This window comes from Chiroxiphia lanceolata, chromosome 6 (genome assembly GCF_009829145.1).
Source record: "Chiroxiphia lanceolata isolate bChiLan1 chromosome 6, bChiLan1.pri, whole genome shotgun sequence".
Classification (NCBI taxonomy): Eukaryota; Metazoa; Chordata; class Aves; order Passeriformes; family Pipridae; genus Chiroxiphia; species Chiroxiphia lanceolata.
In genome coordinates, this window is record NC_045642.1 from 27636209 (window position 1) to 27654930 (window position 18722).

Sequence of the window (18722 nt, forward strand, 5' to 3'; positions counted from 1 at the left end):
ATTTAAAATAAATCAATGGAAAGATGTTTTCCTCTGGACACATAACTGTTATACACAGCTGTAAAATCTGATATTCTCTATACGGAATAAATGAATGCTTAGATGAAGTCTGAACAGTTACTGTGTTGAATTATTCTCGTAAGAAGGCACACAAACCCTGAAATTGTGAATATGACTCTAATATCACGTGTCACTCATTTCCCACTGGGAGGGGCAAGGAAGGAACCTGGCTGCTTTAGAACAGGAAAATAATAGTAACCAGCAACTTAAACTGAAATTTCTAAACCCAAAAGTTATTCTCAGCACTTGGAGTACTGCAAGTGTTAAGAAAAAAAGTAGAAAATCACCATGATAGTGTAAAAAAACAGAATCACTCAGTTTTGCAGGTGGGAGAGATTCCTGACAATTAGGGGAAACCAAATGCAATCAGCTTCTTCAAAGCAAGGCTGAGCTAACCTCCTAGGGAAGCTAACAAGCCAAATGTTAAACCCCAAAGAAGTAAACAGACTGCCCCAGAGAAAACTCCACTTCCCGAGATTACAGATTTTACCTGATGGTAAATGCTTATTTCCCCTCCAAATTACTAAATTCATCTGATGGCAGACCCATTTTAAATGTAGCACATACAGAAGTTCATCAATACCAAAACTATGTTTGCTTGACAAACAAACACCAAAGAATATTCTTGCTTTTAACATGTCAAAAATAAGTTTGTAGAAAACTGAAAAATACACTAATGTGATTAAGAGATTTCTAATAATTATTGAAGTAATAAATATAGCTACACAGTGAAGATTCATCTTCATAAGAAAAAAATAAAAAACCTTTTCAGCTTCTCTGTTGTGAAGTCTGAAGATTCTGCAAGCAAGGCACTGCGTGCCACTGCAGAGAGTGATCAGTAAATCTTTATTCTCAGTTTTCCAACTCTAACATGAAAGAAAAACGACACTTCTTTTCACTGATGTTTACGCATAACAGTATGGCATATACCAATAAAAACAGGGAAGTGAGGAAAAGGTAGTGGCTTCTCAAAAGCTGAGCTTTACCAGTGGAAACAAAACACAAAAGCTGATTCTCCCCCTGTCCCGAGTTTACTTAAGTGTACACCCCCAAAGCTTCACAGTCCCTGTCAAATCCTCCAAAAAGAGATGAAGCAAAATTCACAATACTACATTAATATAATGTAATGGAGTGGTAGACAGGAAATGCAATGGGGACTAAAAAACCACAAAGAACACTATTTATAAAAAATTCCACATCCAAAGCAAACTGAAATAAGCTAAAAAAAAAAATCAAATTCTTGTATTTAAAGAAGTCTAAGCTTCAATTCAGCCAACATTTATCTTGTGCTTGAGAAAAAAATGTGTTTATAAAAGTAGAATGTGTTTTTTTCCAATAGTATTTTCCACTTCAGTTGAAGGGAAAAAAAATTGTGTTGGCTATCTTCAACAATGATTGATCTTATGAATCTTTATCTCAAATTGTCTGAGTTAAGGGTTTGGGCAAGTGACATTGTTATGGCAGACAAACAACTGTCATTAGAGTCACCTTGCTTGACTTCACAGGCTTTTAGGAAAGTAAGGGATAATTAAGCTTTTAATCTCTTTCTACCTTCAGTCACAGTAGCAAGTTGCAGTGGAAACTACCAATAGCATTTAAGCCTTTAACCACAGACTACAGTACACAGGTTTTATGGGTTTTAAACTGTCTAAATAAAGAATTAGCTATTTCATCTATAGCCATTAAGATATCATTTTCCTGAGGCAGTAGCTCTCCCATTAGTGGTTAATTCACCTGTTTCTCCTCCAGACAAAAGTAAACCCCTATCTTCATTGCTAGCCCTCCCCTACTCACTCCCACTCCCCTCACGTGAGTGAACAGTGCCTAACATCTAGTTAGGAGAAGATGGAGTGTTATTTTCTTAATACTACAAATGATACTCTTTGTGCTTATTCAACAGAGCCCAATTAAAACACAGAATACTCTCAATGTAGTAGGTCATAACTTTTTTTTTTAAATATTTTTTTATATTTTCAGGTACACGTTTTTCCTTTGTAAGCAGACTTTTTAGCTACCAACACTCATTAAATAATGCCGAGTAGAAGACAAAAATTATAGAGGAGATGTTACGGTTTGTTGGGGTTTTTTTCTTGTTTTGGCTGTTTTTTTTAATTTTAGTTAACTAAATTATTCCAAGAGGATATAACCTTCAAATTCATGTTTGTTCTATTTTTAAAGCAAAACTAGTTAGTCCTACACAAGTTAATGGGAGTTTACCCCTGCATGACAGACACAACTTATATTCCTTTGGGGAAAAAATTAATTTCCTTATTTTCTTAAAGCTAATTTTCTTATAACACAGCAAATCTACACATACCATCCTTCTGCTCTACTTCTTCTGCTCGTGAAGCACATGGAGAACTCTGGAGTACAGAATTCACATTTTCCTTTATGCCTTTTGGAGACATAGGTTCTCGTTTAACTTGTACTGAGGAGTCAGGAGCATCGGCAGGTGTGCTGCCAGAAGACTGGAATGGTGATGGCGTGTTTACATGAACAGAAGATCCTAGTGGAGGTACAGAAGAATACAAAGGGTCCAAAAGGGGCTGGAGAGGGCCTGCAGGAATTAAGTCAGCTGCCATCTGAGATTTGCTGTTTCTTCTCTCACTTAAGACACTGCAGGGAAGTTGCTCTGAGAGTTCAGAAGGTTCATAGGTTTCTAATGTCAAGAGACAAAATAAATAAATAAAAAACCCAGACAGAACAAAAATGTTCATATTTTACAATAAAATTTACTTGTGTCAAGAGCTCATTTCTTGCAGACAGTCAAGGAAGAGAAAAGTTTGACAAAAAGCCACTAGATGGCACTACCAAAATCGACAGATCACACTTGAAATGAAGACCTCATTTTGAAAGTCTACAATTTTATTGCACAGTTAAAAGAAGCAGATTCAAGAATATGAAAGTCAGCATTCTGTTGTAGTTTTATGGTATCTTGTACCTTGTAGCCCCTGTAAGATCTCAATTCTCTGACTTCTCAGTGTGCTCATTTCCATTGTTATCTGCAAAACAATTGTGGTTTGTATCAGTTCTACTGATTTAACAGGCAGTTTTTCAGGCTGCTAACTTGTAGTTCAGACAGTTTCAAAAGCCCACTGTTACCTGTTGCTTTAATACAAGGAACCGTTGAACCTCGACATATGCAGCCTGCAGGGCAGCCCTAGCCTGCAAGAGACTGGTGTCCACATTTTGCAGGGACTTGCTTAATTCTTCTTCTCTCAGCGAAATAGCCAACAACTGGTCTACCTGAGAACGTTCTGAAAAAGAAACACAATGTAGAGTGATTGTACTGAACAGTACATTAAGATACATTACACATGACACCACAATAAATACTAACACCTCAGAATGTAAAAATCACATAAATTAGGTCAAGCATTAATAATCACACAAGAAGCTGAAACAGAGTATTTATGCACAGGAATAAGCCATGTCTACATGGAAGAAGAGCACAGTCGAGTATTCCTCTTTACAGGATCTCCACTTTGACTCTAGTAACTATTTCAAAGTCTTGCCAGCAATGATTCAGTTTAGCTAAACAAAGTAAATCTCTTCCACAAAGATCTTTTCTTGAAGTACATGTGTACATGAAATACAAATATACACCTGCCATTAACATAATCAAAAGGTGAAGGCAAATTCAAGCTAAACACGATAAATTATTCAGTTAATTCAGAAGTCAAGGAAGGCTGCTTAAGAGAAAAAAAACCCAACAATAAAAAAATAGCTTACTATTCAGGATCATTTTGGGCCATAAGACTCATGTTTGCAATCTCTTCAGAAAGAGCCTCTGAGCACTGTACTCAGTAAAAGCTCCTTCTATGCAACTTCCTAAAGACCTCAGGCATTACAGATATTCTCTAAACAAATTGAATTTCAGTTTGGTCACTGTCTAGTTGTAGACTTAAAGCAAACTACACATGATGTTAAAGCAAACTAACGGGAAATAGAGATTTTACTAAGTACAATGTGTTATTAGTCTCTATAATGGACGCTAGTCATTGAACACAGAGGCCTATAAACAACCCCACCTTTTCAAGTAGTGAAATATTAGTTCCCACAAAAAAATCCACATTAATTGCTCTGCATTCCAAACAACTGTTAATATCAATAAATAAATAACAAAAGGAAGATAAATGGAACATTTGAAAGCCATCCTCTGGACCCCAAAGCTCCCAGATGGTGTTGCAATGATTTAGTTCCCAAAGAAATATTCGGCCTAAAACACAGATGGTTCATTTTGATATATGGTGATGCAGATGTGTTAGGCATCATTGAGAAAGATCTGTCTAATGCCAGAATAAGAGTTTTCTTCGGTCAGGAGCAGGAAGGAGCTAGGCATTCTACATTCATTTCCATTAAGAACAGGGAAGGAGGAGTAAAATTAGAAAGTGTTGCCAGAAATGTCAAAAACAGAACACAGAGAAAATTATACAGAGTACAAATTTTCTGGTATTACCACCCAGAATTGGAAAGGGAAACGTGCACGGCAAATTAGAAGGGAGCAATGGGCGCTTCTCCCTTCAGAACTTCCATCTAAAGAGGCAACAAACCTCACTTCTCTGAGCAGGGTAAAGCAAAGGTCCCATCTGCACAACAAGGAACATGAACTGCAGGCAGAAACGACGCACATAGCCTTTTCTTAGAAACAACTTCTGACAAATAAAGATACAAGTCCACAAAGAAGAACGTGTTGCAGACTTGTGAGCAGTTTACCCTACGACCTTCATTAAGTGCCCAAGAAGCATCAAAGTAACATTAAGGAACTAGTACTTTAGCCAAGCCAAAATACTGCTGGGTGTTTTAACCTCTACACCAGATGCATACATATATGAGATATTCACTCACCTTTTTTACCTTTGATTTTTCTTCTCTTATTCTTTCTTTCTAGACTGGGGATTTCAGGAGATGATCCCTCCTGCAAGTAAAATCATATATTAACAAGTTACAAGAACAATTTTGTCTAAATCAAAAAGTCAAATATCCATTGTCTTTTCAACCATTACTTGTACCCACAGAGAAGAACACACAATTTATTTTGCACATTCTTGTATAACTCATCCTTTGCTCTGCTTGTAAAAGAGGGAGGACAACAAAATGAGTGCCACATTTTCAACTCAAGTAGGAAGAAATATTAAAGAAGACGATAGCCTTCTCACTCAAATGTTTAAGACCACACCTGAGTCACATTTTTTGTTCTACAGTTTAAGTTGAGGATTACACAGCGAGGAATTAAAATTATTGTTTTCTGCATATAGCAAAGCCATTTTGAGAATTTGATTAGAAACATTTTTTTTTACCCTTGGATAAGTCCAAGACAGGACTGTGAAATAAATTTAGATTTAAGAATACTATTTTAAGCATATAATTTCATAAAAAGCTTTGTCTTTCCTTGCTTAACCACAAAATCAGGAACACCTAAGGAAAGCAAATTTCTACTACAACCTATCTTCCATTTAAATTGGGAAACATGGAGATTATTGCTACAAAATCAAGTAGTTCCACAGAAATATTTTAACAGCTCATATTGTTTACCAACATAGAGTGCCAGGTACCAAATCAAATAAAGCGCATTTGTCATTTCTACTAATTAAAAAATATTATCAGAAGTCCTGCACTAGGAAGCAGAATGGAACAAATTCTTAAAGAAAATTAAGTCAAACAAGCAAATCAGGCAATGAAATGGAGAAAGTCCTCCTTGCAAAGACCATTCCAAGGCTGAAGGACCATTAAAAGGGAAAATAAATCTTTAGGGCACCAAAGCTGGACAGAATTGCACACTTACTCCAGTTGCTCTCCGCTTCTTTCCAAGTCCTTGGCTGTCATTCTGTTCAGTTCCAGATGTGCAGCTACTATCCGTAGCTGCATCTATGTTATTAGACACTGCAAGAAGTGAAGTACTATTTGAAGCTGGACGATTCTCTTCTGAGATCTCTAGCACATTTTGTTTTTCAAGAAGAGTTGTTCTCTTCTCTGGGCTCTCCTGGTCTTGTTTTGTGAGGCCTGTGATCTCAGAGGCAGCCTCTAGGCTGTGACTTCTTCCAGTAGTCTCAGTTCTTTCAGACATAAAAGGTGACAAATTAAGAGATGATGCCTCTGTCTCCTGTTTCTGGTCAGCCTCAATGTCAGTGCTTGCCTCATATCCAGATGTTATGTGATGTGAGTGGCTGGCTTCAATTATTTGCCTTTGCCCACTTTCTTTTATTTTGGCTTGTTCACTGAAAAAGCTATAAGCAGAAGGATTTCTGTCTGCTATGACACTGCTTTCAGAAAAGCTACGTTTTCTGGCTGAGCCAGACACTGCTAAGGAAATGCCTTCCCACTGGAATCCTTCCAGAGTAGACAGATCAGAATCTTCACTGAGTTCTAGACCCTCTTGCTCATTTTGAACAAGAGGCACCATTTCTATGCCAAACCTTTAACGAGATAAAAAGAAAAATAAATACACACGTTACAAGCCAGCTAAATATAGAGAGAAGCCTTTCCCTCCCCCAAATGCACAGTAGTGCATTAAGAGATCTGACAAGTCATTACACTGGTATTCTGTGCTTTCTACCTCATCTGGCAATGGAATATCTTTTGCATATCACATAACCAGATTTAGTGGCTAAGAACTGACAGCATGATTTTCAAGTCAGAAATCATGTTGTTACAATTATTCCAAACCAGTTTTGTGCCTGTTCAAGGTGCTTCAAAAAACCAGGTTTAAAGAAACTTTCAAAAATGTAGTATTATGTAAGTGCTTCCTCTAAATACAAAAGCAAACTGTGTATCAAAACAAAAGATTAACAAATGAAAAGGGAGCATTTATACTGCCTGCAGCAATGCAAGCATTTCTTGTAGTCCTGAATAAAAAAGGAAATAAGCAGCATTGTTCCCATCCTGATGGCATTTTTACATTCTTCCAATTACCAGAACTGGAAAAACAGACATATTGTTACCATCCATATTCAGATATTAAAGTAACCATTATGAACTGATCAGAATGTATTAATCAGATTACTATTACTTACCTATGGATAGACGTTCACAGCAGCAATGATGAAAACGCTATATTATTCGTATATGCAAAAGATCAGGGTATAGCAAGCTTCATTATGAAGTCTTAGTTTTAAGATTTTGGAGTTCATTTCAGATACGGAGAAAAATAACCCTCCCCCCTCAACATGGCCAGAGAGGAATGGTAGAGGAAAGCTACCAACCTTGGTAAACCTTTGCCAAGTTCCTGTTTCTTCTTGGTTACCTGCTGGATGACCTGATCCCAGTTTACATTTCGCCGGGAAGCACTAAGAATCTGCCTGAGGGTGGGTTTAAGCCCCGACTCCTTCTCTGCCTCACTTCTCCGATGGCCACTCACATTCCGAATGCGCCGTGCGTTATTGAGATTGGGCTCTGGGAGATGTGCCCCGACTTTGCTCTTCAGACTAATATGCCGTGTCAGATCTCTTTGCAGAGAAGCAGGGAGGCCAAGTTTGCTTAAATCAGGAAGAAGGCCTCCTGACTGGCTTCCTCCTTTCTGAAGCTCGTTATCTGAAGGATTTTCAAAACCTTCCATTTCAAATTGATCATGTGACTTGACACACTCTTCATTCCCTTCTCCATCCTGCGAGGTTTTCAAATTCACATGCAAACCATCCTGACTGCTTGATGGAGAAACTGTGGATTCCATCCGAAATGTAAAATTTTTTAGTTCAGTGGAAGTAATACTTGAAGCAGCTAGCTTTTCATCATCTTTCTTTTCAGAGGTGGCAAGTCTACCTTCAGGAGTATCACAGGGTAAACAAGACCTAACAGAAGAACCCAACTTGTCAACACTTGCTTCTGACTTCTCACTTCCCATTAAATCATCACCGCTCACATCTTGTAATGAATCTAGTCTGAACTCCTTCTTTGGCAATGCTTTCCCAGTTTCTTCCCTATTCTGGTCACTTGTATCCTTGCAAGAGCTTAAGGGAGCATTTTGCAAGGAATGGTTGGACTGAACATCTTCAGGATTTTGTTCTGCTTCACTTAAGTAATTAACAGGCTCTCCAAGATTGCTACCAAGTACATCTTTGTTGTCATATAAGTTACCAGCACAAGCACCATGCAGCTTTGATGAATAAGAGGAGAAACCATTTGTTTCCAAGTTCACCGCATTCAAATGATTCTGCTCTTCACTACCAGTTGAGGATAAAAGAAGCTTGACATTTTTTAAGAGACTGTTTGTGTCTTGCTTTGTCAAGGATAACTTCGTATCTGCGATATTCAGAAGAGGGGATTTCAGTGATGGCATCTTATTACTTCCACTATCATCTTTGTTAGGCTTTTCACCACTGGAACAGTCTTTCATTACCTGGCAAGAATCAAGGTGATCTGAGGTTACATTAGAAGAGGAAGATTCTTCCTGGTTTTTAAGTTTTGAAAGGCTAACACTGACTTCACAAGTTTTTCCTTTCATTGATGAATCAGTAGAAGCCATAAGTACAGAATCCATTTTATCCGGAGTTTTAGAAACATTATCTTCAGACCATGGTTGCTGCTCTGCAGCTTTCTGTGACGGGTAGGGAGTCCAGCGATATGTTTTATCTCTGGAAGGACTGACGCTTTTTCCACTGGCTCTCGAAGTTTTGCTTTCTGGTTGCTTTGATGTACCAAAATCCAATGCCCCCTCAGAAGGAAGCTTATCGCTAGTAAAATCGAGCAAGTCACTCCTATTTCTTCGATTCCTGTATGGTAGAACATCCTCTTTCTCTGGTCGCTGCCATGGATACCTTTCCTTATTGTATTTAATTGGCTCTGACAAATAGGACTCTCCTGAGCTTCCAAAATTCCAGCCATTTGCACCATGAGGACTCGGTTTCCAGTTTCCTCCATAACTCTTGGAATTCCAGCTAGAAAAATGACCTGTTTCCTCTGAGTGCCACGCAGAACTTCTTTCTCTGGCACCGTGATGCCAATTTGATGTTCCTCCTCCTCGCCCACTTGGATGCCGAACACTTCCAGAATTCCCATAGTTATGCCAATTTGAAGAGCTTCCTGAAACATTCTGGTGCCATCCAGAGCGCCCCCTTGGGCCACCTGAATGTCTGTTTATATTGAGGTTCCTCTGAGAGTGTGAAAATTTGCCTTGCCTAGGACTAATATAATCATCCTTTTCCCACTTCCAGTCCCTTTGCGATGCATTATGATGATGCCATGACGACTGATCATAAGCTTCTCTTTCTTTGTAAGTAGCTCTTTCTTCTCTCCTTCTCTGTGATCTCCTGTCATCACATTCTAATTCTTGGTTTGCACAGCTTGGTTCAGCTTGCCTGCAAAACAATTGAGAAAAACCTAAACTGATGCTATTCTAGTGAAATCCAGCAGGCCACAAGCCTTATGCATTTTATTTGCACTGGGAAGAAAATATTTTTTTATTATTAATTATAAAAAGAGAGATGACTTATTGAGCTGCTTTGCTGTTCAGGCCTCTGTGGTGTTTGACTTTCCAAACTAATGTTGTACCTTTACTTAAATACGGCAATTTAAAAATTGCTCTTATAAGACCAACTGATTTAGCACAGGGACAGTTCAATAGACTAATTCTTAAATACTTCTCTTTACCTTGAAAGATAATAGTCCTTTCTATTTAATAGTTATCGGACTAATAAGAAAATAATAAAAAAAAAAGCTTCTTCATGTTGTATAATTTTGCAAGTTGAACAATCTTGATAGATGAAAAATTCATTAGCAGTGAGATAATTATTTTTTCTGAAGACTATTATGCTTGTGTTAGATGGTGTAACTAGAGTGAACTGAACAGAAAAAAAGCTAGGCTGGAAAATCAGTTATTCTACCTATTGGAGAGAACAACTGAGATGATGGCTCAGTGTATAAAGTTTAAGTTAAAGCACAAATATAAAACATCCACAAAAGTTGCTCCCAAGATATAAAAATATTTTGTCCTGTTTTAACCAACAGTCTGTATGAGCAATGAGTCTGTATGAGCCTTGCAGCAGCACTGTCTCCTGCCACTTGGATAGTACTTGTGCTTGGCAACTTACCATGAACACATGGCAAACTATCACATGTGCCTTTAAAGACAAATGCTACCTTCATAGCGACAGCTATTCCCAGTATCAGCAGTCTAAATGTTCAAAGTATTTATTCTACCAAATGAGGAGTTTTTAATCAAAAGTTTTTTTCAGAAACTGATTACAGAAATGTTTCATTCTGACATTACAGGAATACTTCCATTCTAGATCCCTGGACAAGAAAGAAAACTTTCACACCACTGCCCAAAAACTATTGATTTGAGTAAATTCAAAATTCATATTGCATCACCCTTTAAGTTTTCAATACATTCTGGTTCTGCTAAAAGATTACTAAATAATTACTCTCTAATGGGAATTGGTCTACTGTGTAAAATAATCTGAGCTCTAAGACAAAAAATGATGTTTAAGTGACACAGTAAATTTTAAGAGTTGACTCAACTAGATTATGATCTAATGGAAACAATTTTGCTGAATTAGTAACTTAATCCCTGTACTTTCTGGTTTTCCCCCTTCTCCAAAGAGCACCCAGCAGACAGATTTTCTAAGATTTTAGCTGCCTCAGAACAACACTGTACTGACAGCATTGCTCCTTTACCACAAAACCAGGAAAAGTGACATTTTTGCTATCTACATTGACCAATATGAAAACATTACCATTGTGCAGCACAGAGACACACTAGAATGATAGAGTGGTGTCAAAACCAAATAATCTCAACAGATTTCAACACTTGGAAACACTAATTCAAATTTCTAGCCACAGCAAGCAAGAGCTTCTTTCAAAAATCATACACCCCTTTAATACCATTGCCATGCCATAAACCTACTCAAATAATAAATTCCCAACTGGAACATCATACAAGCAATGCACATGTGCAGAGCCACGTGGAAAATAAAAGGCAACACTTATTAGTCTCTGCAGCCTTCTATTTCATAGTGAGCCAATAGACTATGTTTAACTCGTGGTAAGCAGCAAGGTAAAAACAGGTAAGAAACTTCATGCAAGGATTATGGGAACTCACTGTGACATTGACAGAACAATCCAATTAATTTTAAAAATAGACAGATTAATGTTTTATAACAAAACATGTTCAGCAACAGTTTCTAAAAGGCCAGGTTCCTACAGACATCCTCCACCCTAAAAAATATTAGCATTACTGTCACATTTATTAAACCTTTCAGTCAAAAGGGTGTAAAATATTAAAATAAAAACATTAGGGCTCTCAAAACACAAGATACAACACTGGGGACTCTTTTTACCCATAATGGAAAATACTGGTACTTCTTTACTAGTAGTAGCTCAACAGAACAAGAACATTCAGCAGAAGCACATTTACACATTTAAACTATGATATCCACACAGGTCTCTCGGATTGTTCTCACAACAAGTACACTGGCTACAGGCAGTTTACACTTCATGAACACCTGAGCCTTAGAGTGTATCTTCACTGTGTTAAAAGCAATTCTGTACCTAAGAGGAGAAAGGAAAACTCACCGTTCCTTCTTTTGCTTGATTAGTTGAATGAGTTCTTTGTCAAGGTATTCTTCTTCTGCCTCTTCTTTCTCTTCCTCTTTTCTGTCATGGGCATTAACATTGTCTTTGTGCAACTGGCTGGAGATGTGCTTGGCATATGATGACAAACCCACCAATGTCACTCTGCACACCCGGCATTCATGGTTGCTTTCCCTAGGAAGAGAGGCAGAGGGTGGACTTTCAACTCTGCCAACAGGCATGGCAGGCACCTCTGGTCTTACTTTGTTTCCTCTGAATGTCCTTGAGTTCACGGCAACTAGGTTTTGTTCAGTGTATTTAAGTTACTTGAATTCTCTAGCTTTTTCTTTCAAGGTTTAGTTTTTTGATGGTCAATTTTTAAAAGATTTTTTTTCCAACAATCAAGAGGTAAGAGACTTGGTAATAAAGCTGCGTTAACTGGTAGGAGGAATTCTTCTTGAATTGTTGTACTCAAAATCTTTTCAGAGGAAACATAGTGAGCGAGGAGGCAGAGTGGAAGGCTTACAGAGCTAGCAGGAGCTCTGAAGCCCTTCCATGGTGCCAGCTGCACTGGGGAAGCCTGGTGACAGCTTCTACATTTAATCCTTGCCCTGAGCCTTCCCCCAGTGAAATTTAGAAAAGGGAGGAGGCAGTACATGGATACAGCCAATCCTGATACAACATAACCTAAACTGGGACAGCTGAGACTGCTGCCTGGAATCCAAAGACTCCACAGCACACTGAGTGATAGGAGGGTGTCTTCAGTTCACTGTACTTTATTTGGTTCAAGTGTGCATGAAGTCTACTTTCTACTTTAGAGGACTTATCTTAAAAAATACAGAAATTATTTCAGCTGGAGAAAGTTGACAGCTGTGTCAGACAAATGGCTTTACTCATATTTCAGTGAATACTGGATTAAGGTTACAAGATTTTTTTACCTTTTTTCTTTTTAAGAAATTCATATTTCTAAAAATACCATATTTGTTCTTCAGACAAATGCTTTCAATACTCCAGTCTTAAGGAAATACGTTGTTAATAAGAAACCTAAACAAGGAAAATATGTTCACCAGGTAAAAAAAAAAAAATCAGAAAAAAATTAACCAGAGCATAGTCCACTGCAAATAACTCAGCAGGACCAAGTTAGGACTCACTGAGTGCATCCACAATACTTTTTTCAATTCTGCCAGCTAATAAAAGCAGATCTGCATGTCCCCATGACACACTTGAGACCAAATTCTTAGAATGGAAGTTTAATACCAACACACAGTTCATGACTGAGGTCAAGAAAGTAGGATCCATAAAGGAAAAAGACAAACATCTTTTTGAATCCTCATTTTTTCTAGGTAACAGTTAAAAATAAAATGAGAAAAAGACGAAAAGATGCACCTTCACTCAAGATATTAAGGCAACATCCTTATCAGAGTAGTTAATGAAGTGTCAGCAGCTATGTTTTATTTATCAAGGATATCAGTAGTTTTCCTACTAAAGTAGTTGAGATATTTAACCAATGCAGTCATTCACAGCTAGAAAGGATTTAATTTTAAACAGACTAAGTATTAAAAATTAGAATTTTTATATTTAATTATTTTGTATATTGCAGCCTAACTAATTTCAGATTAAACATCTGGATAAATTTTTTTTACAAGGTCAGTAGCTTCCAAATTTAGTCTGTATTTTCCAGAGTTGGGTGTACTTCAATTTGCACACTTCACACTCACTAATAAATATTCAAAGCCCAAATACTATATATTGTACTTTGGGCTATCTCATTAATCCAACAGAGATAACCAAATCACTAAATTTACTAATGCTGTTGGAAGAACCCTCTCCACACTCATAAATAGCACAGTTATGCATAGCTAGTAAGTCTTATTTTTAACTTATGTCAGCACACAAAGCTGAAAAATACATTCTTTTTACATAATTTCAAACAGGACACTTCAACAAGAAACATACCCCAGTGGTACTAATTAGGTTTTAGAGAACAATCCACATCCTTCATAAGATCAATGGTTCAATTCTTCCATAAATTTTTTATCATCCTCATTTATAGACTAACTAAATAAATGCAAAAAGTTGTATTTACTTTGGACAAAGCCAGTGATTTAGCAGCTGGCCTGAGGACAAAGAACTTGTGTCTATCACTTCTAACTTGAGAGTTACTAATTACAAAGCTGTAGTTTTTGTACCAACTGACAGTCTGAAGACTCAGGTGGCTAGTGACTAGACTTCTCTGATTGCTGTTAATCTACATGAGCCCAAAGAAAAACCACTATTTTTTTCTATATGAACAACTGCTTTAATTGAAAATTAATTAGCTAGGAGATCACTTAAGGAAATTTAGATTTCCTTCAGGTCTTTTCTTTCCTTATCCCCATTAATACCAGTCAGAATTAGCACACTCCATGACACACACTGATCATGTCTACACATTCCCCTACCATACGGGAACACCACATAATCTTAGTTGTTCAACAAGGCAGCCAAAAGAAGTTTGAGGTAAACGTGACAGAAGTATTCTCAATATAAAAGCAGCCAAGAGCTTTATTTACTAGATGTGTACTTGAGACTGTAGACTCAATGTTCCTCATACAGCTACTTAGTTGAAAAGAATATACAACAAAACCAGAAAAAACCCAGATAATTTTGTTTCCTTCTCTGCAGTGCCCCACACAATGGGGTCTTGGGAGCTAGACATGTTCTGCAGATGTGGCTGCGATCAAGTGCATCATGCCAGTTGAGATCTGTTCTGTTGAGTATGAAAAGGATTTCTTCTGTTAATGAACAGCTGGGGTAGGGCTGCTCTGAAACCAGAATGCTCTCTGCACTAGAAGCTTTTTGGCTTCTGGTTAGCTAACTTGTAGAGCATTTCTGTTCTTCTAACAATTATTTTGAGATCAGCTGAAAATTTCACTTATTTGGCATCTTATCTCTGGTGAACAGAAGGAGTCCACCTTCCCAGGGTATAAGACACGTCATGACACGATGAATCTTCCACACCTCTAAGAGTTGAAAAGAGGATTACTTCTTAGTCCTTTAAAAGACATTTAAAAGAGATTTGCCATTTCCATATAAAATTTGTGCTGCAAGATGATTAAATACTTAGGTATTTGATAGTATTTAATTCTCTCTGGCTATGTCAAAATCCACATACCTGAAAATGCCTTTTAAGTATACTCTGCTTGCAACTTGATTCCATATTATTAGGATGATATTTGAATATCCTTTAACTCCTTCTTTCTACTTTCCAAAAGTTGCAAATAAAATCAAGGAAACCAGAAAGAAAACACCATCCACCATGGTAAAATCCCTTAACCACACAACTGGACCAGGACAGCAAGCGACAAGGCAGTCACTCAAGCAGATATCAGTCTTCTCACAGTGTTTTAAAAGATTAACATCTGTTTCTACATCATTGAAAACTTAAAAAATCCCAAAACATTTTAAAAAGGAAAACATCAGTGTTGATGATTCTGCCAAAGGCAGAATTCTAGTGCTTCCAAGAAACCAAGCATGAAACCGCCTAGAATAAAGTAATTTTATTTCACTGCAGTCCAAGAAATGCAGATGAGCTTTTCTGTTTGCCTCCTGAGTTCCTGGCATTAAGAGAACATGTTCATTGCCAGCTTTATGACAAGGCATCCTATCAAGTGATACATAAAAATAAATTGTGCAATTCTGCTTGTATGGGAAATACGTCACGAGCTCTTCCAGAGAGTGACATACTAAATGCACAGAGAGGAAGGATGCAAGATTGTTCTCATACCTTCCCTTCAAGTTTTCAAGTTCTCTGTGGTGAAGCATGCTTCTCATGTGTTCTTCCATCTCCTTCAACATGGGAAAAAAAATAAAATTGGTCAAAACAAAACGGTAATATTATATGTGAAAAGCTCACTTTTGAGAACTCTCCTGCTTTGCACAAAGGTGTACTCTACTCCTATAGGGCTGTAGCAGTTGCCATTCCTGTTTCTGTGACTGTGAAAGCACCAGTAGGCGTGCTTTCAGGAAGTTATACGTCACCCTTCCTGAGGAAGGACACACAGAAATCCTTAACATTCAACACACGGAAAGCAGAATTCCAGAAGAAAGATGAATAACAGTGCATGTAGTAAAGCTTATTGGATTAATTTTTTACAAATTACTGTTGATAGTCATTTTAATTAAAAGTCTTATTGATACCACTCTTCAGAATCACAACACTTAAAACAGTTTTCCTGGGCAATCTGAGCAATTTCTCTGTATTTGTGTAATAATATAGCTGCAATTTCATCATCACATACTATTTTGCTCTGCTAGATGCACTTCAGAAACTGAGATGTCAGTTTGTTGTTTACAGCAACCTCGATCCATGAATTGCAGTGCTGCTATAATTAATTCCTGAAAGGGAGCTGCTGGAAGAGCAAGAACATTCATCATTCAGCAAAAACAAGCAGTTCAGAACATTTAACTTTCTTTTGGTGTTTGAGTCAAAGTGTTTGGAAATCTTCAAAGAACAGATACTAATCACTGTTCTCCTTAGCCCTTGAAATCTCATGTTCAAAGGGAAAGGAACATCAACCTTGAAGACTTGTGTGAATTATCACACTGGCATTTGTAACATCTCCACACGCCATGTGGCTAAGCAATACATGAAGGTCCGCTAAGAGACACCCAGTTTCAACACAGACTTTGCATAATATGCAGTACACAGAAGATGCACACCAAACTGATCCATTAATGAAAATACATGTTGTGCTATACAATTCCACTTTGTCCTTTCGTATGGAAACATAGACTTCTCAAAGGGAATTAAAATAAACTGTGTATTACAGTATTCTTAACACATCACAATTTACAGCAAAATGACTGTGTTTTTCACTTTAGTATCTTTATAAAATAATATAAAAAACTCAAAGACCTCATCATTTCTAGCATTCAGAATCAAGCATATTGCACAGTTTATTTCAAGAAAGATACTCCAAAGCACATGCAAAAATATTCTTCACGATAGACCTAGAGTAATATATATGTAGTAGACGGAAACTGCACTTCACACAATTTTACAATAGAAGCATTTCTCATACACGTTTCACATTGGTATTTACCGATACACGTAAACCATTGATTATTTACCTTTTTTGAGTTGTACACAATGTGACATAATACACATTTTCGTTGCCGAACCATGCTTATTACTCTGGAAAGATCTTATCCCATACCTGCAAATAAAAATAATACAAAAATAACCAACGTTCAGGATGACTTTTTCATTAATCCATTTTACTGAGGAAAGTAAAAAAAGTTACTATTCATCAAAACACCTGTGCTGAGCTTAAGAAAATACATGCCTCTCATGCATAGTCAATATTCTTCAAAAAAGATAAGGTAGTTTTGAATAGTCATCTAAAACATCTATAACAAAAAGTAGCTTTCCATTTCTTTCACTTTGTTCCTTGTCCTCCAAGACATAGCTCTCATTCTACAAGTAGAGATCCGTAGGAATCCTCTCAGCTACTCAAATCAGATTAACAAAGCACTCTTCAACTAGGACGATGACAAGGAGAGAGGAATTGGGGAAACCAAGCAGGGCAAACTCAGATCTTTATTTTAGTACAGAGGAGGGCTCAAGGAAGATATTTAAGGAAAATGAAACTAAGGCCATTCATGATATCAAAGACCACCAGCCTTGAAGGCTTATCAATCCATTTATTCATAAAACCTAACATTAGGTTTAATTTCGTATTTTTCTCATTAGCCTCTGTAAGAACTATGCATTATCATGTACTGAAATACTGATTTAGACAGCATTTTAAGATACATTCTCTAACACCATGCTCTGCTTGGGTACCATATGTGTTTGAATCATTAATAAAACCTATTAATTTTCCCAAGAGTACAAGATTATTCAAAACTTTGCACCAGAATATTAAACATTTTAACACTGATCTACTTAAGACTTGCATATATGCAAAAGAAAGCAGTAGCAGGTCAAATTAAATGCTGTATGTATTTTATCATAATGTTTAACTCAACAGGAGAGTAACTAAATTAGAGAGGTACATAACTGTCTAAGTTATAATACGAAGCCAGGTATGCCTGTTTAAGTAACAGGGTATAATCTTTTCCCTTTTCTTTCTCTTAAAATATACTAAAATGCAGAATGATTGAGCATTACTGTCAATTTTTATTGACATGGCAGAGGCAGTTTCTCACCCTAAACTGGAAACAAATGTACCTTCTTCCTACTACACAAAAATACAAATCCTCTTAAGTTTTGCTATCTCATAGTAGGCAACTTCAGAGCTAACTTAGCTAATACTATCAAACTTAAACTGCAAGAGCCTTTGTCAATAACTCTTCTCCACAGCTGACCCTACAAAGTTAGTTCTTATTTAACACTGACCTTCTGTATCAGGGGCATCAAAACCTCCAGATCACTAGAAGTTGTGAGCAAAGGGCAAGAACTGGATTTTTACCAAATCCAGACTACCTAGAGTTAAAGCAGCTCTGACATTCAGTGGTACCATCTGACTGTAAACAAACAAAAATTAGCAAGTAAAACCACACCCCTCTAAGTCCAAATTGTAATTCTTTGACAAGTAACTTTTTACCTCCAGATGTGCATGGCCATTTACAGTTAAGGTTTGCACCAGCATCTGTCCAGCTTAAAGGGGAAGGATCTGAGAGGTGCAATAGCCCTTGCACCTTTAGACAACATAGAGTTTCCTCCCTAAAAAAAATCCACATCATCATACCAAAACAAACACACTTAAAACACAACAGGAGATTCAATCACCTCATGTTCCCTAACCACCATTCTTGACCTCAGTGAAATACATGATAGTGTTTAAATATGCACCTTTTAGCTTCATCACATTGGCACCTGATGTATTTGAATCATTAGTAACAGCCATTTATTTTGACAAATCACCCCCAAAAATGTATAAGATTATTCAGAAGTTTGCATCAGCCTAGACCATACAGAACATTAGTATAAATTCATTTGGTATCAGTGATATGCATGCAAAAGCACCTGCCTTCATGGAAAGTCAGGATACGGAAGTACCTTGTTTTGGAACAAATTATTTTAAAAGCACATATAAAGAGCATAACTTGGTTTTAAACGTGTCAGTTGAGACAGCAGTTAAGGAAAGTTAAAGCTAATAAGTAAGAGAAAA

General features: G+C 37.1%; 1 protein-coding gene across 3 annotated transcripts in view; it reads right to left on the bottom strand.

The window, feature by feature from the left end:
* ZNF106 (zinc finger protein 106) overlaps positions 1-18722 on the bottom strand; it is a 41327-nt gene that overhangs the window by 16543 nt on the left and 6062 nt on the right. For all 3 annotated transcript variants that reach the window (XM_032689760.1, XM_032689759.1, XM_032689758.1), the window contains exons 2-10: positions 16678-16763; positions 15332-15393; positions 11569-11760; positions 7263-9353; positions 5846-6476; positions 4909-4978; positions 3163-3317; positions 3002-3062; positions 2378-2719 (exon numbers count right to left, since the gene is read on the bottom strand). In XM_032689760.1, the coding sequence (XP_032545651.1) occupies positions 2378-2719; positions 3002-3062; positions 3163-3317; positions 4909-4978; positions 5846-6476; positions 7263-9353; positions 11569-11760; positions 15332-15393; positions 16678-16731 (3658 nt within the window). In that variant the 5' untranslated portion in view covers positions 16732-16763. The remainder of the gene's footprint in view (positions 1-2377; positions 2720-3001; positions 3063-3162; positions 3318-4908; positions 4979-5845; positions 6477-7262; positions 9354-11568; positions 11761-15331; positions 15394-16677; positions 16764-18722) is intronic.